General features: G+C 33.6%; 3 protein-coding genes across 4 annotated transcripts; 1 reads left to right on the top strand and 2 right to left on the bottom strand.

Moving 5' to 3' along the window:
- Positions 1 to 6562: 6562 nt before the first annotated feature.
- Positions 6563 to 20148, bottom strand: LOC132717651 (heme-binding protein 2-like). Its single transcript, XM_060701168.1, has 5 exons — positions 20144 to 20148; positions 9199 to 9418; positions 8722 to 8851; positions 8027 to 8204; positions 6563 to 7748 (listed from the first exon to the last, which is right to left on the bottom strand). The coding sequence occupies exons 2-5, from the start codon at positions 9385 to 9387 to the stop codon at positions 7565 to 7567; spliced, it is 681 nt and encodes a 226-aa protein (XP_060557151.1). The 5' UTR covers positions 9388 to 9418; positions 20144 to 20148; the 3' UTR covers positions 6563 to 7564.
- Positions 15995 to 20157, top strand: LOC132717652 (heme-binding protein 2-like). 2 transcript variants are annotated; one of them, XM_060701169.1, is made up of 4 exons: positions 15995 to 16287; positions 16981 to 17077; positions 17595 to 17724; positions 18795 to 20157. In XM_060701169.1, exons 1-4 carry the CDS (start codon positions 16217 to 16219, stop codon positions 19145 to 19147), a joined length of 651 nt encoding a protein of 216 aa, XP_060557152.1. In that variant the 5' UTR covers positions 15995 to 16216; the 3' UTR covers positions 19148 to 20157. The 2 variants fall into 2 exon arrangements, with proteins under 2 accessions (XP_060557152.1, XP_060557153.1); XM_060701170.1 differs by having other exon boundaries at positions 16248 to 16363.
- Positions 20158 to 21640: 1483 nt separating this feature from the next.
- LOC132717649 (ficolin-3-like) lies at positions 21641 to 24185 on the bottom strand (the record flags this gene model as incomplete). Its single annotated transcript, XM_060701166.1, is given in 5 exon segments — positions 21641 to 22050; positions 22403 to 22567; positions 22980 to 23076; positions 23250 to 23386; positions 23733 to 24185. Coding segments are annotated over 5 exon segments (903 nt in total). The 3' UTR covers positions 21641 to 21802.
- Positions 24186 to 24666: the final 481 nt, after the last annotated feature.

Raw genomic sequence — 24666 nt, 5'->3', positions numbered from 1 at the left:
TCAGTTTCTCTACTTGTTATAGGGTTTGTAAGCGAACAGCATGGATCCTGATCAGACTGTTATTATGTTGGTTTTGTCGTGACGCGGCTCATATGTGAAAGAAGTAAATATCACAGCAGTGAGCTGTACACATGAATTTCCAAAGAATACTGGTCTGTTAAATATTGGCCATGATTTACGACCTTTTATGGCTGACAGCCATCTAGTTACGGCAGAGTTCAATATTTCTTAACATGGGTGACACAAAATAGTTCTCTTCAAATGATGTAAAGTTTACTGTTTGTGCTTTGAAAAAAATATCTTTTAGTTAGATATATTTTTTTTTGTATGTACATTATCATTTTCGTTATTGAAACCAATATGAATTAATTTTATTTCCATTTGAATAAACTTGAAACCCAACAGTTATAATCATTATATAACAGTACCATGTTTTAAAGGCAAGTTTGAAATGAAGGTCAGAGAACTCTAATGTGGGTATGACTAAAATACGCAATGGAAATTTTTGGCAAACAGGCACAACATATGCTTTTTTTAGCTTGACTATTCGAAGAATATGAGAGCTATTGTAGTCGCCACGGCGTCGGCGTTGGTTAAAGTTTTTTGTAAAGTCAAATATCTCAATTATTGCTTGAGACATTCAATTGAAACTTACAATACTTATTTATAGTAACAAGGTACATCAGATTGACAAGTTGGATAACTCTACCTACAATATTGACAGAATTATGCCCCTTTTTAACTTAGAAATTTTGGTTAAAGTTTTTTATAAAGTCAAATATCTCAATTATTGCTTGAGATATTCAATTGAAACTTACAATACTTATTTATAGTAACAAGGTACATCAGATTGACAAGTTGGATAACTCTACCTACAATATTGACAGAATTATGCCCCTTTTTAACTTAGAAATTTTGGTTAAAGTTTTTGTAAAGTCAAATATCTCAATTATTGCTTGAGATATTCAATTGAAACTTATAATACTTATTCATAGTAACAAGGTACATCAGATTGACAAGTTGGATAACTCTGCCTACAATATTGACAGAATTATACCCCTTTGAAACTTAGAAATTTTGGTTAAAGTTTTTTTGTTAAGTCAAATATCTCAATTATTGCTTGAGATATTCAATTGAAATTTACAATACTTTTTTATAGTAACAATGTACATCATTTTGCGAAATTGCATAACTCTGTCTGCAATATTTGCAGAATTATTTGCCCCTTTGAAACTTAGAGATTTTGGTTAAAGGTCTTCAAAGATATTTACTTGAAACTTTACACATGTACTTAGGGTAATAATTTGAGGGTCATAATTGTATGTCACTGACCAAGTTCCATAACTCTATCTTGCATTAAGGCTGATTCATATCCCCTTTCCTACTTAGTCTCTTGGTTAATGTTTACATGCAAGTTTTACATATCTCAATAACTATTAAAGATATTTATTTAAAACTTCACATATGCATTTAGGGCCAGAATTGTAGGTCACTGACAAAGATCCATAATTCTATCATGCATTTAGGCTGATTTTTCTTCCCTTTTTCATCTTAAAAATTCATGGTAAAGTTTTGCTTGTAAGCTGTTATCTCCATAACTACTGAAGGGTTTGTGCCTTTTTTGGGACAATTTTATGCATTCATAATAAAGCAGTGATTTACTTGATAAAACATCTTAATAACAAGCCTTTGTACCTTTTCTGTCAATTTTATGTATTCATAGGTAATTAGTAGTATTATTATACCCTTGTGACATTACCTTCCAAATAGTCAAGCAAATACTGTATAATAAGGCTCTCTCTAAGGCCTATAACATGAATTTATAAAAAAAAATTAGCCCTTTTGTGAACTTAGAAAATTTAACATTATCAAGGCTCTTTTACTATCAAGCACTTAGAATAGTCGAGCATGCTGTCCTACCGACAGCTCTTGTTATGAAAACAATAAGATTTAAGTAATAAAACAGATTAACTGAGCGAAAAATATAACTTTGTTTTAAAATAAATCACAAATAGTTGCAATAGGTCGTTTTGCAGGATTCTATGACAATAAAAGAGATGCCTTATTTTCTTTTAACTTTAAGACATCATGGACACTATAGCCATATTAAACCCGCAAGCCATTATGGCCCTTCAGGCCTTTGATTTTGGTTTATTTGTCCATGTACATAAGTGTAATGCCAAGTCCATGCTTGTGTGAATGAAACTGATGCAAAGGATCATCAATGCACTATTTCATGTAGATGATAGGAATCTGGCAAGTTTTTGGGGTTTTTTTTGGGGGTGGGGGGAGAGTTTCAGGAAGGTATGGGGAATTTTGAGAATATGCAGACACAAATATTAATATCTTAAGACAATGAAAAATTAAAAGGAAAAAGGCTCTCCTTATTATTCCAAACATAGCTTTTCAGGGCATTGACTGCAAATTACATCAGTACAGAGCCAAAGTACCCTACTCATTTGTGCAATCTCACCTAGGGTCTCCAGGAAATCGTCTTGGTTGATATATATTTGCACCAGAAAATTCACCAATCAGAAATGGTTTGCACCATTGACCCCAAAAGTCGGAGCCAATTTCGTGCAAGGAGACATGCCTTTTGCATTAAGATATTAAAGTAATTATACCATATACGGATAATTATTCTTACATTGACATCATTAAATTTTGCCAGTATTTTGTGGAAATTTTATGCACAAGGATTTATACTTTGTGACATTTGGTGCAATTGGCAACTGAGGAGACAATAAGAGTCCTGCCTTTCCCATTTTGATATCAAAATCACAAACATCAACAAGAAACAGGGCAATGCCACGAAACCAGGTTTTCAATTATCACCATTTTTAGGTTGTCATATAATATAAATAGAAGCAACCTATAATATAACTCTATGCATTGAAACAGTTACAAGGAACCTATGGAGCTGAAATTAAATCAAATTTATATCTCATTCCTAAATCTAGTTACAGACCTGAAACCAATTTTCTATTTTTAGTAACAGTGGCTTTTTAATGACCCCAATAGATAAATAACAAGAGGGCCATGATGGCCCTGAGGTCGCTCACCTGTATATAGTCCCCCCAACCCCCACCCCGCAATGTTGCAGGGTCAATTTAACCCAAGGGCTTTTATTTGCACAAACTTGGTAGACACCCATAAGAAAATGTTTCATGCTAAACATCTAAGCTCTAGCTCATAGGGCTTTTTAAAAGAAGATTTTTTTAAGTTTTTACTATACACATATAGTTAAAAACAATGACACCCCTGGGGCCGGGCCAGTTTTGACCCCAGGGCTTTTATTTGAACAAACTTTGTAGACACTTACTAGAAGATGGTTCATGCTTAATATCTTAACTCTAGCTATTTGGTTTTTTTCAAAGAAGATTTTTAGTTTTTGCTATACACATATAAAGAAAATCAATGACCCCCGGGGCGGGGCCAATTTTGACCCCAGGGCTTTTATTTGAACAAACTTTGTAGACACTCACTAAAAGATGTTTCATGCTTAATATCTTAACTCTAGCTATTTGGGTTTTTTCAAAGAAGATTTTTTAAGTTTTTGCTATACACATATAAGGAAAATCAATGACCCCCTGGGCGGTGCCGATTTTGACCCCAGGGCTTTTATTTGAACAAACTTGGTAGACACCTATTAGAACATGTTTGATGCTAAATATCTTAGACATAGCTCTTTGAGTTCTTTAAAAGAAGATTTTTTAAGATTTTACTATATGCATATAGGGAAAATCAATGACCCCCCGGGGCGGGGCCAATTTGACCCCAGGGCTTTTATTTGAACAAACTTGGTAGACACTACTTAGAACATGTTTCATGCTACATATCTTAGCTCTAACTCTTTTGGTTCTTTTAAAGAAGATTTTTTAAAGTTTTTACTATATGCATACAGGGAAAATCAATGACCCCCTGGGACGGGGCCAATTTTGACCCCAGGGCTTTTATTTGAACAAACTTGGTAGACATCCATTAGAACATGTTTCATGCTAAATATCTTAGCTCTAGCTCTTTGGGTTCTTTAAAAGAAGATTTTTTAAGTTTTAACTATATGCATACAGGGAAAATCAATGACCCCCCGGGGCGGGGCCAATTTTGACCCCAGGGCTTTTATTTGAACAAACTTGGTAGACATCCATTAGAACATGTTTCATGCTAAATATCTTAGCTCTAGCTCTTTGGGTTCTTTAAAAGAAGATTTTTTAAGTTTTTACTATATGCATATAGGGAAAATCAATGACCCCCCGGGGCGGGGCCAATTTTGACCCCAGGGCTTTTATTTGAACAAACTTGGTAGACACTCACTAGAAAATGTTTCATGCCAAATATCTAAGCTCTAGCTCTTATGGTTTTTTAAAAGAAGATATTTAAAGTTTTTTCTTTCGGTTGCCATGGCAACCAGAGTTCTGCATGGAATTAAATTCTTTGAACAATTTTTAAAGGTGACCACCAAAGGAACATTCCTGTGAAGTTTGGATGAAATTGGCCAAGTGGTTTATGAGGAGATGTCATTTAAAGTAAAAGTTTACAGACGGACGGACGGACGCCGGACGAAAAGCGATCACAAAAGCTCACCCTGTCACTTTGTGACAGGTGAGCTAAAAATAATCAAATCACAGAACCCTGACAAACGCACCAAGGCACTTGATGACATTAAGCATCTGTGTCCTCAAAATTCCTTGAGAAATGTAGGAAGGGCACAGAAGAAATTCTTCACTATATGAATTATTCTATATAAGGAAAAAAAACAAGGGCCATAATTAGGTCAAAAATTATGCAAACACAAAACACTAACAATATGCGAGAGGGCACTTGATGAAAAAGCTTCTGTGAAGTTTCATCAAAATCCCTTGATAAAAGTAAGAGGAGTTGCGCACAGAAGAAATTGTTTTGGCCTGCCCGCCAACGATGATCAATCTAATAACCTTCGGAAAACCTGTTTCACAATGAACAGTTTCATCCATTACATGATCATTAAGATGAGTGTAGTATGTTCCTTCAACATAAACAAACAAAACTTTTCTTTACAAACATTTATTCACAAAAATATAATATCAAAGAAATGAATATATGTTCATGAACTTGAGTATATTTCAACAAAATTGTAGACAATGAGTATAAAAAAAATGAGGATTTTTTTCAGATTTTATGCAAGAAAAGTATAAAGATATTATCCAGACTTTAGGCAAAAGGGATACAAACAAAATATAAAGTTTTTTTTCCAGATTTACGGTAAAAGTTATACAGTGTCAAGCAGTATCTTGATACTCTGGGATATAATCATAAAATGATAGTATTCAAAAACACATTCCACTATACAAATGACATGTTTATATCTTATAATTACCTAACTCTATTGTACTGTAAAAAAATATATCCGAGATTTCTTAACTAGAATTTAGAATGTGTCAAAACTTACGGAATAATTTAATATGTCACTGACATTCAGGTTTCCAGTTAGGAATACAGTTTTGTATTCAGAAACAGTATTTGGATTAGATTATAACATATAATCATTATATATATATACATGATACAGACTCGACTAAAACAAAGTAGACAGATTCTAATTGCACCTGACATGTCTTGATATACACAAATTCATCATAAGACATTGTTAATAAAACAAGCACAATTATTGTATTGATTTATCACTATGAGATTCTAATATATGAGAAAAGTATGAGGCATCAAGTTTAATATCTTCTTCAACTATAATGTTACAACCTTTATAATTGCACAGTTTAACTTTCATTTAGATATTACTCAACAATCACAGTCACTTATGCTTTGTAATGCATAGTATTTGTTTTTTTTCTTCTGCAGAAATTAAGCTAATGATGAAAAACAAGACGAACAATGTTTTTTTTTAAACATATAACTAGAAAACAACAACATCAACATATGTAAAATTGAGACCTGTTGGTATGAAAACTTAAAATAAATAGATTGTAACAAGTCTTTTTAAGATAATTTTTTTCTAGAATTTTTACGTAGATTTGAAACAGCAGTATAACAATTTTGTAACAGAACACAAATGTCTAAAAAAATGAAGGAAAAAAAAAGGAATATAATGGATTTCCTGTCATCGTAAATAACCTCTAACTGTATTACAACATTATATAGTAAATAAGTACATAAAGTTCTATAAACACAATAACAATTCTACTCTAATGCATCACAGTAAATATTTGATATATATAAGTTGAATGAGTTAACAAATGTTTTATCGTGAATCTTAAATCTATACAAGTTTGTGGTACAAGAAAAATGACACTTTAAAGCAGCATGCCTCCAGATGAGTACAACAAAATTAATCTTCACAAAATCAAATTTATGAAATATGTCCTTTCTAGATATGTATAGATATTCACAATAAAGGAAAAACTAAAAGGCCTTATATATACCATACTGAAGAGTTTAGGTTAAATATTAAATTTATTCATATTATATGAGCTGCTTGCAAGCATTTATCACTTATGTTATTTTGTTATTCAACTAAATTAATTAATATAGTAAAGGACCTACACAAATGTATTTTTCTATTTATCACATACATCAAATGAGAAATGTTTATAGTAAAAAAAAAAATTATTTTTCCATGACGCACTTATAGTGTAATGCATCCTTAGTATGCTGGTATGTATCAGGCAAGTAACAGTATTTCAGTTTTCATAAAAATAAACACAAATCTGGAAGCATGCTGCTTTACGAAAGTATTCACATATTCAAAACAAGTTTATGTTACATAATAACATATTCAAAACAAGTTTATGTTACATAAAGCACCTTTTAACTAAAATTTTCAGTCCTCGGATATTTCTATTTTAATAATATTTAACTTACAACAAAACATTAGTTACTCTCTTTCCTTCGTATATGATATCTAAATCAAATGTCCTTCCCTTTTTTATTTATCTATTGTGCATTTGACATCAAATAAAAATTTCCTTTTTCCCATTTATTTATCATGTTTTTTATTTGAAACTGTTTTAATTTCCTTTCTTTTGTTTATATTCTATCCAATTCTGACTAATACTGTACTTATTTATCTTTTTTTAAAAATCTTATGTAATGACTCAAAGTAAAAGTTTTCTGCGAAATTTAACTTAAAAAGTAATGACAATTTTATCAATGCAACTATGGCAAATATATATCCTCTCCTTCCCCCTGATGCCCACACTTAAGTCTAAATACATGTAAATTGCTGATTTTTGCAAGTTTACAAAGTCAAACAAATTAATCAGATCTCAAGCAAAATAAAGTAAAAGTACAAAATTTCATAGCAAACATTTTTTATCAAAATAAAAAAATATTTGTGATATAACTTTAATATAACATAAACTTACCATAACATACATGTATATTTATGTTAGTTCTTAATAGTTCTTAAAAACTTTTGAAAAAGATCAATTTTTTTTAAAGATTTGTGATATTTCTTTTTTCCTTTTGGAATCCAAAGACCAACCAGTTCAATTATTGAAACATTATTTGATTTTATTTCTCTTCAGTTTTACTATACAAACTGTCTGTTCTTCCTGTACAAACAAACTCTCTATTTTTGTTCTGGGACAAACCATATTTCATTGTGTCTGTTTAACAATGTAAAGGGCGAGTCATAGCCAGCGGTGTAGTAGTAACTCTTCTCGTATTTTATACCCTTGGCATCCAATGCATCTGCCAGCTCCGTTGCATGTTTGGACCATGCTTCAAAAGTGTAGGTAAATCCTGAAAATTGCCTAAAAAAAAGAAAAGGAAAAGCTTTTTTTTTAAATTAAGAAAGTATGTAAGATAAAGGGTTAGTATGCCTCATCACACACTTGTATGAAATAATTAGAAATGATTTTGGAATAAATAACTGACTCAAGCTTTATTAAATGGTAGGTTTTCTATTTTTTTTCACTTGATTTATTCTTCTCATTAAATAAAAGAACAACAATATTGTTTTACATGGCCTCCAATATTGTCAAATTTAAGAGATCAAAAACTTTAACCAGAAATTCAAACAATTTTTTACCTGACGTAAACTATTTGTTTTTGTTTTGTATCAAGATAGACTTCCTTATTGGACGGTTCTGGAATGTCACGCACTTTCGAAGAGACGTAAAATGACATGATGAAATCAGATTCACATGCTGGCCCCTGTGCTGGGATAATACGATTTGTCACTGGGGCAGTCATCGCAATTTTCTGCTCTGAAAAATTTAAATACAAAAAGTGAAGAATAAATACATGAAAAATAGTTATATAAAAGAAGCAAAATTAAAGAAACATTCATGAAAGCTTTCTTTGAGCTCTAGATTTTCATTTAAAATAAATTGTGTCCTTGCAACTGGTTATAACAAATCTATAATACAGCAAAATTTATTGCAAAAGTGAAAATTGGTCAGATTCACAGAATGTACATGGTGGCCTAACTCTACATTGGTGGCGGAGGCAAATAACTTTCTATTTAAAAAAAGTGGTGAAGGCAAATAACTTTCTATTTAAAAAAAAGTGGCAAAGGGAAATAACTCTCCATTTTTTAAAGAGATAACAGTCACAGGTTACTAAAAATTGAAACTATTTATTGATTTAAAAAGATGACAAGTTACTAAAAATTAAAACTATTTGTTGACATTACTTAATAAATTAAATCCACATATTTTTTTACTAATATGATCAGCATTTAATCAGTTAATGGAACAAACGTTTGTTTAATAAGCTATTTACTTTTCTCGTTTTGTCCAGATATATATCCAAAAAGCTTCATGAACATCATAGAACTTGCATCCTTGTAACTAATTCCAGTCAGATTGGTAGATACCCAATTTGAAGTATAGTACTCCCTCACTTCAAAATCCTGAAAGAAAACAAATCATTTAAATTAATGATGTATCTCAATAAAATAGAGCTACAATACTAATTAAATTTGTCATCCACATTTGAGCTTCAATATACTAATCAATATTTATTTGTTCCTGCACATTTGAGCTTCAAAAATATTTTTTTTCTTTAAATTATACTCTTATTTCCATTCAATTTTTTTTCAAAAGAAAAAAATTGGTCTTAGATATCATCAATGTTTATTGTTTTTTTAATGCACCACTTTTTTTAGTTGAAATAAATACTGGTAAAATTTGGTTTTCATAGATCTACACAGAGAGCAATATTAATGTCATTGTATCTACTAGTCAAATTATATCTCACCTTTGTAGTTTGGATCACTTTATATGCAGGGCAGTCTAAACTCTTGCAAAACTTGGGTTTCTGAAGGTTGGGCAGTACTTGACCAGTGTTGTGAGACTGTACTTGACCAGTGTTGTGAGGCTCAAACTTTAAGACATCATTTGATGTAGCAAATGTGATGAACATGGAAATCAGTGCAAATTTATCCATCTTGATCACCTTGTTGTTCCTGATTATAAACCTGGAGAAATACATAAATATCATAATTATACTATTTTGATTAATGACACTGTAAAAATGAAAAATCCTCAATTGTACATCTAATTAAGATGAGCAGTAGCCTAGTGGTTAAGGTGTTTGACTCTCAATCCAGGGATCCTAAGTTTAAACCCTACTTGGGTCATTATGCATTATGCCATAGTTGCTTGTATGACACCACTGTCACAACAGTACTGGCTACTTCAAGAAGGCGACTCAAAAGGGGTTGAAATTTGAAATATGCTTTCATCATTACCAAGCAAAAATAAGTATTGGAGTGGTTTATAACCCATACCACGATGAATATCTTAAAAGGACTTGTCCATCTATATAAAACTGAACTATACCATTAATCAATTGCGGTAAAATATTCAAAATGAGCAGACGAAATGTGAATAGTGCAGGCCATGATCAGATTTGCACACATCACAAATATGCAGGCTCTGGTTGCATTATATATATAAGGTAGAATAAGTAGCTGCAAGCAGGATAAGAGATAAGTTAAAATTAAAATATAATAAATTACGAGTATATATATATACATATTTAAACAAGTCAGCCATGAGATGATTTGCCTTGCTTTACTTATCAAGTCATGTTCAGCTAGTCTTTTGCTAGTCTGTACATATATACATACTGTATCTATACTATGATATATACATTTACTGTATAAATATGATAAAAGACTTTAAAAAGTACAAGATAAGTAAATGTATTTTAATATATCTATGCCAACCACTTAACCTTTAAGTATCATAACAATCCTAATATTGATTCACTGCATTACTATGTGTGTGGGATGACCACTCCAATCTTACATGTAAAGTACTTGTTGTCCTTCCAAACAGTAAATAATACCATAAAAAACAACATATTTTCATTTCAGTTATAAATATCAAGTGGAGTATATCTTTACTGTTTAGTGTAACTGTATGACAAGTGTTATTGAGTGCTGTACGTATTATAATTTTGTATCATAGTTTCAGGGGACCTTTCTGTTGAAAATTATCAGAGTTAAATCGTATACATATACATGCACTGAGTGTGTTAACTGGAGTGCAGGTATTAGTTACCCGCACTCCAGAGCATGCCCATTGATTGGCTCATTTTTGCTGGGGTTTACTTATTGTGACGGCAGAGAAAGGGAAAGTGATAGAAATATCATATTCAGATGCTCGTTCATTGGTTACCATTTCTGGGGTTTCATATTGTGACAACAGAGACCATGTTTATATGTTTGACTATGATACAAAAGAGAAAGAACATCAAACACTCGGCATAGCCCCCTAGTACAAATCAGATAGCCTCGTGTTTTGATGCTCTTTCTATTACATATAAGATGGTTAGTGCATACTTTCCTCAATAGCTAGTATATATCAATTTTGAACTCTCAATTGTAGTGTATCCTCTAAGAAAGTTTAATGTGCCTATTTTGTAAACTTTTTATTAAAATTATAAACACTGATCATACATTTCTTTACATGATTAATTGTTGTATACATTTATTCACTGGATTATTCAATCAAAACTATGCTCTTTGTATAAAAAGTCTAAAAAAATAAAAGTTCTGTTCTATATACTATATTTGCCATACATTTTGGATTGGATTATGAACTTTATATAAGTTTATATTTTTATAACAAATAAATATTGAGTTGACAAATCATCAAGCTCAATAGATGGAGAAGAAACTGTGACATCACACAGTTAAATTCAGTATCGGCAGAATTGTATTCGCGTAAGTTATCATATGTTGTGGGATTTTGCGAGATTTGATGCATCCTGGGTGAAAGTTGCCAAAATACTGCAATATTGAATTCCCAGATACATCGACAAAAAGATGAAACATTTTATACTTATATAAGCAATAGTTATTTATTCCAAAACATACATTATTTATTTTAAAATGTACAACACACACTTTTCCACACAAATACTTCTCCGATGAAAATCCTTGTCAGCAATGTAAACAATAATTCATGGATATCGCCAAAGTTTAACGAGAGTGCAAAATCAAAGACTAGTGGGGAAACCCGATTATCACTAAAGTGCGCAAAGGATTGTGGGTCTGAATCTGACTATCATATATTTTTGGAGCTTCCTATCCATTGTATATATATCTGTGGGCAAATTGACTATTTCCATTGGGCATTACTAATTTATACCCCGGTCACATATTCACGGAATACGCCCACGGATTAATTCCGGCATCGTCCGTAGCTACCCGTACTGGTCAGTAGCTCTCCGTATTGTTACTGTAATCAATCGTAGTAGTCCTTGTATATCCGTAGCGATCCTTGTCAATTTTTGAACATGCACAAAAATTTGCTACGGAAAAATCAACCGTAACGTATCCCTACTAGTCCGTATTAATCCGTACTGATACGTACTGGTCCGTACGAAAACCATAATAGTCCGTACTGATTCGTAGTCCACCAACTTGTCAAGGATTTCGACGGTTTGGTACGGAGAACTACGTATTTGTACGGTTACCCTACGTATAAGCTACGGTTTTAATACGGATTAATACGGCATTGTCACGGAAAGCCACGATCGTAATACGTTGTACTACGGAGAGGCAAGGATTAGCACGGTCTTATAAGGTTTATTGCGTTGCAACACGAAACGGTACGGAATGGTACGCCCCACCACTGTTTAGTACGGATGAATTAAGTATCATGTACTTTTTCAAGGGTATAAATACTACCTTCTTGTTAAAAACAGACATATTTATTTGCAGGAACATTTAATAAATATTAATTGCCATTTACTGGCTGCAACTTTATATTGAAATGGCTCAGAATGCGGAGGCAGTGGTCGAGCTGCTTGATGACATGCATAGAAGTAAATTTATATTAATATCGTACTACAATTCATAAGAAATAGAATAACATTTAATGTTACATATTTTACAAACATTGGATCGTGAAAATTGAGTAAATATGTACATAAAACGAAGTGTCTAATAAGCCTCGGACACTGGCCCTTGAGTGATAATAAGATTAATTAACAAGCTTTTTACACATTTTAAAAACATAAACATCACGATCATTAATGTAATTGTAAGATGAACAGCAAATCTTAAAATTAAAAGAGAAGCAAACTGAAAAGCAAATGTCACCAATTTCAACAACACTTTAAAGAAACTTACACAACAATTAGCCATATCAACACTATGTGGGCAGACATAAAAGACAATCTCCTGAAAGTCCTGGACTCCTGTGTGCCATCCAAGATGAGCAGCTCTAGATTTAGCCAGCCATGGATAAACAAAGACATCAAACAGTTGAGTCGAAGGAAAAAGAGAGCATATGCCCGTGCAAAATCAACCAAGTTTCATAAAAGCATAAAACGATATGAAGATCTCAAGAAAAAATCTAGACTGGCATGTCAAGAAGCCTACAATGAGTATGTCAACAATATTGTCAGTCCAGAGTCTGCCTCTAATCCCAAAAGGTTCTACAGTTTCATTAAAAGCAAGAAAACAGATAGTCAGGGAGTAGCACCACTGAAAGCAAAAAAAACGGGCATGACTCACTCCGACAGTGACACAAAGGCCAATATCCTGAATGAGCAGTTCTCTTCAGTTTTCAACAAGGATGAAGACATCTCAACTATTCCTGATATGGGACCAAGCCCACATGATCCGGTTTGAACATATTACAATCACAGAGAGCGGAGTACAGAAGATCTTTGCAGGACTTAATCCACACAAGGCTACAGGTCCAGATCAACTCCCAGCAAGACTTCTAAAGGAAGCAGCTACAGAACTTACTCCTGTATTTACACTGTTCTTCCAGGCATCTGTGGACCAAGGAATCATCCCTGACGACTGGAAAACTGCCAACTTGGTACCAATTTTCAAGAAGGGCGACCGCAGTAAAGCAGAGAACTACAGACCTGTCTCTCTTACTTCCATAGCATGTAAGGCACTTGAGCACATCGTTACAAGCACCATTATGAAACACCTTGACACCTACAACATACTTACAGATGCCCAGCATGGATTTCGTAAACGCAGATCCTGCAAGGTCCCACACCACCGATTACTTACAAAACTTCAATTCTATGGTATACGAAACAACCTACTAAAGTGGATAAACAGCTTCCTAGGGGATCGGAGCCAGAGAGTGTTACTAGACGGCAGCAAATCAGGTGAAGCACCTGTCCAGTCAGGTGTCCCACAAGGCAGTGTTCTAGGACCTCTCTTATTTCTCATCTTCATTAATGATCTACCCAACTATGTATCACCTGAATCCACCACTAGAATGTTTGCTGACGACTGTGCCCTTTACCGCTCTATCCACTCAGACCAAGATGCTATAGCCCTACAAAAAGACCTAGATGGACTACAAAGATGGGAAAGGAATTGGTTGATGGAATTCCACCCTCAAAAATGCCAGATACTCCACATAACAAACAAGAGAAAACCAATCAGACAACCATATAACATCCATGGACACATCTTAGAAGAAGTAGATACAGCAAAATATTTAGGCCTCAACTTCCAAAAGTCACTAAACTGGAACCATCACATTGATCTAACTACAAAGAAAGCCAACAATGCCACATCCTTTCTACAGAGAAACACAATCAATGCCCAAGAAGGACCAAAGAGCTCTGCTATATGACCCTCGTGAGACCTCTGGTGGAATACTCCTCTATCATCTGGGACCCTTTCACTGAGGCAAATATCTGGAAACTGGAGATGGTGCAGCGCCGAGCAGCAAGAATGGTCTTCTCAGACTACAGAAGAACCCGCAGTGTGACATCGATGCTGCAACATCTACAGTGGCCTACCCTCCGAGAACGCAGAGCCCATGCCAAGGTGACCATGATGTACCGTATAGTAAATGGCCTAGTAGAAGTCCCTACATCCAACCTCACCCCAGTCATCTCTGTTCGAGGACATGGACTCCACTACCTGGTACCATTCGCAAGGACCCAGTGCTACCAGCGATCCTTCTTCCCAGACACCATCCGCCTCTGGAACAGTCTTCCCCAGACAGTTGTAAGCTGTACAACCATAGACAGCTTCAAGAGGGAAGTACTCCCACTCACTCTCCGATAGACAGTCCGGTGTTTTTACCTTTTTACCAGCACTATACATAGTACTTTTTTAAATCACTCTTGTACATAGACACTTCTCACACTGCGCTGCCCTAGTACGAGTATACGCCGGAAGGTGTCTGTACTATATTGGAAGAAGAAGAAGCAGTATTGATCAACATTTTTCATTAATGATTACTAGTCCATATATAATCAGGTAAGAGAAGACAGACGAGATGGTGGACTAGAGATTGGCTTTTACGAAGACCGCTTCATGTTTAGTATGAGGCTCTCATGGCCGAACTTGTTGAGGATCCAGCGTCCTTCAAGAAATTCAATTTAATTGGACCTGATGTGTCTCGGGGTTCGGACGCGATTAGGCTGAATCCACTCCGCCAAAATCATTGAACGATGCAATTCAAAACGAATGTGTTCTATTCTTTTGAGGCATTTTGAAAATGAGCAAACAAGAGGTTGTGGACGGATGTATTAGGTCCGTATAGATCCGTGGCAATTCGTTCTTCTCCGTATCAATACGTTCTTCTCCATATCAGACCGTACTTATTCATACCAACCCGTGCTTATACCGTAGCAGACCGTAGTGTATCCGTAGTGCGTCTGTCCTGATTCGTGTCAAACCGTGTCGGTCCGTAACAGTCCGTGTCTCTCCGGGGGCTTTTGGTGGTAAATCCGTCGGACTCCGTACTCATACCGTTGTGTGTCCGTACTGGAACCGTAGCGGACTCCGGAATTTCACATTTCCGTAGTAATCCGTGAACGATTAGACCGTAGCTCTTCCGTGGCATTATCCGTAAATATGTGACCGGGGCATTACTTATTGATGCACGTCTCTTCGGAAGACGTTAAACCCAGAAGTCTCAGTTTTAGTGTTTAATCTAAGTATCTGAATTGTTGATGTAAACATTTTATTCAATTACCTTGGATCGACCCACCTTGGATAATTGTTTTAAATTGCAATTAATTATGATTGCTAATTCAATTACCACAGTCTCTCTCTTACATTTTCATTGGTTTGCAAAGTGTCAGAAAGGTATATTGTTTGTAAACACAATAATAATTAGAGTACAGGAGTATAAATTATACATGTAGTATTACGCAGTGTTATGTAAAGTATCCTGTTATACTGTAGCAGATTAGATACGTTGTGCAATCTTGCATAGGCCTAATTTATAAACAAGTACGGAAAGAAAAAGAAAAATTTATAAATTTCTTACTTGCTCTTTGTCCTGTAAACACGCTGAATGGCTTTCAGAACATGAAATTGGTTGTATAACAATTTAGTGTCACATGACAGTCACGTGATAAGAATGGTAAAATTTATTTTAAGCAGGGACAATACGACATTAAATGTTTTCAAATTTACTTCACATTTCAAATGAAAGGTATAATTATTAGTAGCATATAATAATATGAAAATTGTGCAATGACTAAACTGTTAGCTTTCCCTTGTTTTTTTTTCGTGATAATGAGAATTTCTTTATTTTTGATATCCAACCTAACCCGCCACAAATGGACTCCCCCATACCGGAAGTAAGAATGTTTACAAACTGTCAATGCCGCGTGCCGTCGCTTATGAAATGAACATTTCACTATTGAATATAAGGTTATAAAACGAGTTGATGGTGATAGATTTACTACTTCAGGCAAAGTTACACCACTTGAGGCAAAATAAAACTAGCTTTTCCTGTAAAGATCGGCTGGTACTGTTCGCATGTTTGCTGTCGTTGCACGTGTTGGGAAACGTGATTTTGGAGGGCTGTTAAAATTACATATAGATCTTAAGTAAGTGCAGGACTGCTGTTGCTAAATTTAACTCTTCGCCTCAAGGCAGTTTGTCGATACATGTGAACTTTTCTAGGTAATAGATTTATAAAGTATTATGTATAATCGAATTTTATCACTGTTTATTTCAATTAGCATTACAACTTATAATTAGATTGATTATTTTTGTAGATTCTACAGAAAATGATTTTATAATATTTGAAAAATAAAATATCTGTATATATATAGTCTACCATAATATGTAATACTCTTGGTGAAATGGAATAAGTTTCTTTATGTTTGATAAAGAAATATATATTATTGTGCTAACATTAAAATCTAAGTGTTAAGTGCAACATGTCACATGTTAAATTGTTATAAATATTTTAGACATACTAGATGTTTACTAAAATTTTATAATATTCTGTTAGATGTACAGAAAGATCATTTTGATGAATTATGTGAAAATGGTAGAAATTACATTTTATTAAATAAATAATTGTATTGAGCTTGAAATCTGATTGATTTAGTGTTTTCTGTGTTGACTTTATCTATATATAAGTAACTGTATCAATATTTGTTTCAACATTACATTATACATTGTCCATTGTAAAATACTATTTATAAAAAAAATTTAATGCCCCTAAAGTTAAAGCAACATGTTTCTAAAAGATTTTTTTGAAAGACAACAAAACTATTACTTTTTTGTTTCAGTCAGAAAACAAATATGAATTTTATAAAAACCATAGGACAAGGATTTACAGGAGTTGGCCTTGAAAAACCAGTTTATAAAGTTGTGGAGAAAGGCCAGGTAATATAAAATGCCAATATAAGTTCAATACATTTAAAGTTCAAAGGTGATTGATATCTACACAAAGATTTCTGACTTTAATATGTTTATTTTTTTTATTTTTGAGGTCATGAGGAAATATTTGAAATAGTGAATAAACAAATAAAGGAAGTAGGTTTCATAAATAAGTCATTAAATCATGAAGTAAGTAATGTTCATAAACCCAGTTGTCTATGGCATGCTGTTAAACTTAATTATGATCATTTATACTCTTGCTCATAAAATAAAATCCTATTTTAATGAGATATTATTTTTAACAGTGTTTTTGAAGGAATCAAAACATATCACCATTTCAGAAGGGCAAACTTACGCCATCTTTTAGCAATCTTTTCTTCTTCTGAGGTCGATTTCCCAAAAACTGTCAAAGTTGAATACTTAATGATATAAGTCTTTTATTAACTCTTAATCTGTTATCACTCATAGTCACTGTGTTTTCAAATTAATTCTCCTATACTACAAAAACTATCTGTCTCCACAGGGTTATGAAGAAAGGCAATATGAGGCATGTAAATGGGTATCAACAACTGTACAAGATATGAGTTCAGAATCTGCTAGAAGTAAAGGCTTTAGAAAGTTGTTTAATTACATCACTGGAGATAATGAGAAAGGTAACCTGTTTTTCAATGATTGCATGAAGAGCAGTTGACAATTTAAGTTACTGTACTTGCCCGAAAAGTCTGTTTGATACTACATCTAAACTCTATTAGTTCACTTCTTGGACCCCACCCCCAAATGAAACTCAACCAGTCAACCTGTAAGGTGGCTTATTTCAGTATAAATGATTATTTCTCCAACTACATGTATACCTTATTTTACACATACTTTCTAATTCAACAATTTTCATTAGCTTTTAGAAGATTGGTGTTTTCACACAGATGCCCACACTTGCCTGAAATGAAAGGGTATCTGAGGTATTGTTCTTGTAATTTACATTAAAAAGCTATAAACTCCCAATTTTTACCATTACTCATGTTGGCGTGACTAAAAACAGAATTTAATAAAAAAAAATTCACTTACAAAATTCAAGCTATTTAAATGTAATTTTTCAATCATAAACGTTTTGATAAAGCATGAATTAGGATATATTGTGTAACTGGTGATGAAGTTGTAGTTCAAATAACTACACACATTTATTCACCTGCATGAGTTCAAATCCTTGTTTGGACTTCGATTTCTTTAACCTGTTGTCCAAAAAAGAAGGTAATAAGCATTTTGCCATCAGTATAGAGCTAGACCAGCTTGCCTATTGTGCAGCCTAGCCATGCTCTATACAACTACCAGGTAGCTTATATTTTGGACTTTGATTTTGAAATCCCTAAAACTCCAAATTCAAAATGGGCAAATCCATTACATAAATTCAAAAGGTGAAGAGTAAATGCGAGTGTAATACATGTATACTTAACCTTTATCATGCTAAATATCATTAATGGACCTGCCCATCTTTCAACCATTCATCATTTTTAGGGGAAATTTTTAAGATTTATTTTGACTGAATAGCAAACAATGCAGACTATGAACAGGCGGCACAGAGGTTTGAGATTATCTTGGTCTGCACTGGTTGCATATGTAAAAGGCTTAATAAGATCTTCCACTACCTGTATCTGATGATCCACACAGTTTATACCAAATTACATGATGCCATGCTCATGCATTAAATTGTTATATTCTATAATTACAGAAACAAAAATAGACATGACGGCCCCGGTGGCCACTAGAATAGTTCCAGGAGCGGGACCAAACTGTGAAAATACATTTACTGTGTCATTTTACATTCCACCCAAACATCAGGACAATCCACCTAAACCAAAAAATCCAGACGTTTTTATTGAAGACTTTCCTCAAATGAACGTGTATGCCAGTGGTTTTGGAGGCTTTGCCAATGATGATGAATGGATAAGGCATGCAAGAGATCTGTCAGAGAAAGTGAAAGAGAAAAATATACATCAAGAATTTTACTTTTCTGCTGGTTATGACAGTCCTTTTAAATTGTTTAACAGATTAAATGAAATATGGATGATGAAAAAACAGTGAGGACAGAGATGTTTTTTTTTGGGTGATTGGGTGATATTTTGTAGCCTTGATAAGTGATTGGGTGATATTTTGTAGCCTCTTTACAAAAGATTAATACCTACATATACCTCATTATTTTATATCAACTTATAGCATTTAGTTAGAAAATTTAATATATAGTGAAGCTATGTAAGCATCATTGTGAATATATGTCATTGTAGAGTAATAATAGTAATAAATAGAGTCATGTGCAGATCCAGAAGTGGGTGGGGGATGGTTAGGGGATCATGAATGTCTCCAGGATTTTGCTATTATGCATAAAAATTTAAAACTACATTAGGGTCTGGACTTTGCCTTAAGTTTTTTAAGAAAATCATGTGAAAAAAAATCCACTCATTTCCTTCCTGGATGGAAAACTAGTGAAATGCTTAGCTCCCCCTTAGGTTTATTCTTTACTTTTGTGATCACTTCTGGTTAAAATTCCTGGATCTGCACCTGGGAGTCACTTTTGGCCTGTTATGAGACCACATTTTGATTCTGTTAATTAAGGTTTTTTTGTAATTACATGTCTACAATTTACATAATTAGATATGGATAGTTTTCAATTCTAATATAAATTTTGCTTATTACATGTACATATAGTTTGTAAATGTTTAAATATTTTTGACACTTAAATTTTCCTTAATGTATAGAAAGACATTTGTGATATTGTTTAAAATAGCTTTAACTTTAAAGGCTTGATGTATCAAAAAGAAAATAAGTTGGGACATTTTAACAAATGTAATAAATAAAAATTAATCATAGCACATGAACAAATCAGTATTTTGCCAAGATTTTTTTTAAAGAAATGAATGCTAGTTAGTGAAAAAAGACTGATTTTATATCTCCACTAGTTTTATACTCGTATTTATGCGTTATTGCTAACCATTTACATGTATACATTTACAATGTTGATGTCAAAACATGAGAAAAAAATGTTTAAGTCTGAAGTATTAGATTTATGAAGCTTTATTTATTTTGCTCTCTTTTTTTTTGAAAACAGGTTTAGTGCCATATAATATTATATTAAAGATTGTAGAAATTTGAAATATACTTGTTCTATTTAGAATAAATATTACTTTGTTCTTTTAACTTCCATATTGGAATATATATGCCATGACTCACTGGTCTGTGCTGGTTCACCTTTTTGGTAAATAAGTATCGTTTATGGTCATTAACACTTACTAAAATATAACATTATAATGCACTTGGATCATTTTTTCTGTCATACCCATTTTAAGGTCAAATGTAAAGGTCACTGGGGCCTGTCATACCAAAAGGTAAAACTGGCCATTAAATCAAATTGCATTGACCTATGAACTTCAGATTTTGTTTGTAGATGCCCTTTGATGAGTTCTAATAACAGCAGCCTTTTGCAGATCGAAATTTTCTATTTAAGATCGCTGGATCCTGTGATAACAAAACATTAAACTGGCCATATTAAATCAAAGTGCGTTGACCTACGTTTAGGAACTTACAATTTTGTTTGTAGATGTCCTTTGATGAGTTCTACCTGCAATACCCCTTTTCAGGTAACCAAGACCTGTTATAACAAACCATAAAGCTGGACCCATTGACAAAAGAACTTTAAACTTTGTATGTAAATGTACCTTTATGAATTCTATCTACCACACCAATTTTTTGTCATAGGTTTTGCGTTGTCCGTCCGGTTGTTTGTCCCGAAATTGTCCGTCATGAAATTGACTGCAGCATTAAACTTGCAATATTTTCAGTTTGGAACAGTACTTTCAAGCATTGAGAAAGGTGGAGCGTATTACTCCGTGGACAGTTCTTGTAAGACTCAACTATCAATTTCGTAGAATGTGCTTCCTTTTGGTTAAGAAATATAGAAAAAAACCTTTGACATTCTCAAAAAAAATTGTAGCTGTTATCAGACATGGAGAGTCTATGGCCAAATGGTTAAGGTCGTTGACTTGAAACATCTTGCCCCACCCCGTGGGGTTTAATCCTGCCAGGAACTTATATTCTTTCATGTAAGGAAACTATGCAGCTAGGGTACGGGACGTCGGTGGTTCTACTCCGGTGCCCGGTGCCAGCTTATGCCTGAAAAAAAAAGCTCGGGGTGGCACCTGAGGTCTTTTTCCAGTAAAGTTGGAAAATCACCGTTTGACCTTTGCAGGGTCGGTGTGAACAATGAAAAAAGGTTTTGAAACCCCCATTTTCTTTAAAATAAAAAACATTTGATTGATACCAGTTTAAAGGGAAAGAGTTCGACTCTAAAATAATACGCACTTTTGCCGTGAAAATTTCATTTTCCCGTACTTTTTGAAATTCTCTGTAGTAAAATTTTTGTGGGAAGTAAAATCTTTATAATATAATGCTTAACAAAAAGGAATTCTAGTCCCCAAAACGTATACTAGTACTCAGTTTGTGATACATACTAGCTCGACCGCACGTTAATTAGAAAGGAAAGGATCAGAACATAAAACAAAATTAACTCATTAAAACCTGGTATACTAGTTTTGCGTTTTATTGTTTATTTAAACATGACAGTATCAAACAGTGACAAAAACATGTATTAAAAATAAACATTTGCGTCATTTTCGTAAAAACTACTTGGTTGCGTAAAGCAAGTAACACTTGGTTATCATGTAGCATCGCTGTCCAAAATGCATGTTACTTCACACGACGAATTTTCATTTCGGTTCTCTTTAAGACGTACAAGGTCCAGTCTTTATAGGATCCCCAAATGATTCCTTGCTCACCAGGAACGCCCCATTTCCCATTAATGTTACTCTTAAAGCAGGCAGAGTACCAGTAGCCACCATGTTGTTTCTCCGCACAGTTAATGTTGTTTGCACCATCATTGTCGGCGTCATGAGCCGAGAACTCGTGTCCATTGTGATCAAATATAAGAGAATCGCCTAAAGCAAAAGGAAAGGATTGTTTGTCATGGTGATAATTATAAAAATTCTAGGTGGAATCTAAGTTCATCCCGATGGAATCTAAGCTCATCACTTTTCTGTGACTAAACTACCATGATGTTTACCCGATTCATATCTGAACAAAAATAACTTGTACGTAAGCTTCATAACATATTTCACAATATATATGGACGTTTTCATTGAATACAATTACAAATACCGAAAAGTAATTCATGAAATGATGTTTCCACTGCATAACAGTGATATGCAGATCACATTTCAATACTGTCTTCATTAAATAATAAAGACAGCTTCGGCGTTCCATACACAAGATTAGAATGTTTCAACCAACCTGCTGTACCGTTGTAACCATCAACAGTAAGCTTGTAGTGAGAGGCAGCATCGGCCACACTGAACGACGAATAATGCGCGAATTTCACGTGCTTCTGAAAATCTTCCAGCTCTACACGGAGTTCGTACTTTCCGGACTTTGTTATAGCATGGATATTGCGGTTCCCTGGAGAAAATAAATGAACATGGACAATACATATACACTTAAAACTATAACATGTAAGTAGGAACAATGATGTTCATGTTAATGGATGATCGTTTCCCAAATCAATGTGACGCTTTAAGATAAAAAGTAAATAATATTCTCTAAGTGACAACACAAAAATATTAATAAGAACTGCGACATTAACCGTGATGATGAATACAACGCCGTTTTTGTTGTCGATAATGCTGATTTGTTTTCTTGTTATTCTTTGTTGTTATGATGATGTTTTTGTTGTTGTTAATACTATTGTTGTTTTTGATGATAATAGTGCTGACAACGATGATGATGACTATTCTTATTATCATTACTATTACAAATGTAAAGCAAATATAGAAATAGAAGCAGCGATTGTATATTAATGTATACAATGTACCAAGATAATGTTCTCCAGTCAGGTTACCAAAGCCAGCTTCATACTCGCTATACGTCTTGTAGAAGTCAACAGATCCGTCCTGTCTCTTTTGAATTTGCTAAAATTGAACGCATACAGTATAGGTTGAATAATTCACATTTTCATTAAAGAAAGGAAAAATACTGTGTTGTCTTTTATTTTGAATGTAAAATTTAATGAATGTTTAGAACGCCATAATAATTATAAGTTTGATAGCTTAAGCATAGATATTGATAAAACGGATTCATTTACCAGCCAGCCTCCGCCCTCTGTATCCATGTCACAGTAAACATCTATCTGAGCCTCACCAGGTGGCGTCACTTTATACACTCCAGATTTCGTATTTCCGGCGTCTTTGACGTCAACACAATCCACTGGGTCACTTGCAGCTAAAAAGTTAAAACAGTCACTATTAGAGAATTCTTACTTAATTGACCGCCAACCTGGTGTAATTGATTGGATTGGATATGCTGACGATATGGAATAGTCCAGTCGAAGTTTAAGAGATTTTAGTATCAAAATAAATTTTAAGTATCAAAATAAATGTACAAAAAATTGAGCTACCATCAGTAAAGAGCCTGGTCAGACTGCACGGATTCACATGCTTGTCTGGCTCTTTACTGGTGGCGAAGGCTGTAATCATTTTCCAGCAGGTTAAAGAAAAATATGCAAATCAGATAAAAAAATAAAAGTTATCATGAGAATTAAATAGTATATAGCTCTCAAAAAACGTACCTTTCGTGCTAGAAATTAGTTTACAGATGTCATCTACACTCATCGTCTGCTGCGTAAGAAGAGTGCTATGTATGGCGGCAATCTGCGACTGCAACGACTGCGTCTGTGTGTGCAGCGTTTGCAACATCAACTTCAACTCCTGGACTGTCTGCGCATCGCCGGAAACGGCATGCTGTACATTTCCACTAATTGTCGTCTGCGAATTGACCAAGGGGGCCAAGCATACAAAAACATAGATTAATTCAAAACTGATCATCTTGAAAGTGTCCTGTGGTTTAAAAATAAGTGAGTACTAAATATTAAATATGAAAAGTAAAGTTCATTCAAATTCCCGTGTATCGAAGATATTTAATTATTTCCTTCGCTTATTTTTAACACAATCTATGGATGTCCTTGTCATCTTTTAACAAATGGTCAGCATATCTTTACATAAGATGACCAAATGTACTACGGTCCCATCACTGACTGATACTAGCTGCTAAATAGGGTTACCGAATAAAACGTTTGTTTTATGTCTTTATCTAAGCGTTACTTTATAGTATGATTAATAATTAATTTTAATTTCTCAAGTTTTTACATAGATTTGCTACAAAAGAAACACTTGTTATAAAAACATACCTGAATATTTCAGTTCGTATTTTTTCACCTTATAAAATTTTCTCTTAATTGTTTGTGTTTTAAAAGGATAGATACTTGGTCTATTTTCTGACGCTTTTTTATTTTATTCACTTAATATCTTCTTAATCAATTTATAACAATTTGTTATATATTCTAATAACAATGTAAATCCCGCAAGCAAATTTCCAAAAAAGTACTGACTCTGGAGAAGGACGAGTTGTATTGTCTTAATCAATTATACTAATGCAAATACATTTTCCGAATTTTGTATACTGTGTCGTGTATACATGAGGAGAGCTTTGAGAAAACAGTCGAT

Source organism: Ruditapes philippinarum, unplaced genomic scaffold (assembly GCF_026571515.1).
Source record: "Ruditapes philippinarum isolate M1 unplaced genomic scaffold, ASM2657151v2 ctg282_1_1_1_1, whole genome shotgun sequence".
Lineage (NCBI taxonomy): Eukaryota > Metazoa > Mollusca > Bivalvia > Venerida > Veneridae > Ruditapes > Ruditapes philippinarum.
Note: the sequence above shows the minus strand (reverse complement) of the source record. Positions and strands in the feature narration are given on the sequence as shown.

Bases quoted from the DNA above. Each gene is read 5' to 3' on its own strand.
- LOC132717652 (XM_060701169.1), top strand. From the start codon at position 16,217: ATGTTTGCTGTCGTTGCACGTGTTGGGAAACGTGATTTTGGAGGGCTG. The intron at 16,288-16,980 runs GTAAGTGCAGGA...TTTTTGTTTCAG, and splicing joins AAATTACATATAGATCTTAA to TCAGAAAACAAATATGAATT. The intron at 17,725-18,794 runs GTAACCTGTTTT...CTATAATTACAG, and splicing joins CACTGGAGATAATGAGAAAG to AAACAAAAATAGACATGACG.
- LOC132717651 (XM_060701168.1), bottom strand. From the start codon at position 9,387: ATGGATAAATTTGCACTGATTTCCATGTTCATCACATTTGCTACATCA. The intron at 8,852-9,198 runs GTGAGATATAAT...GTTTTCTTTCAG, and splicing joins AAGTGATCCAAACTACAAAG to GATTTTGAAGTGAGGGAGTA. The intron at 7,749-8,026 runs GTAAAAAATTGT...TCTTTTTTTTAG, and splicing joins AAACAAATAGTTTACGTCAG to GCAATTTTCAGGATTTACCT.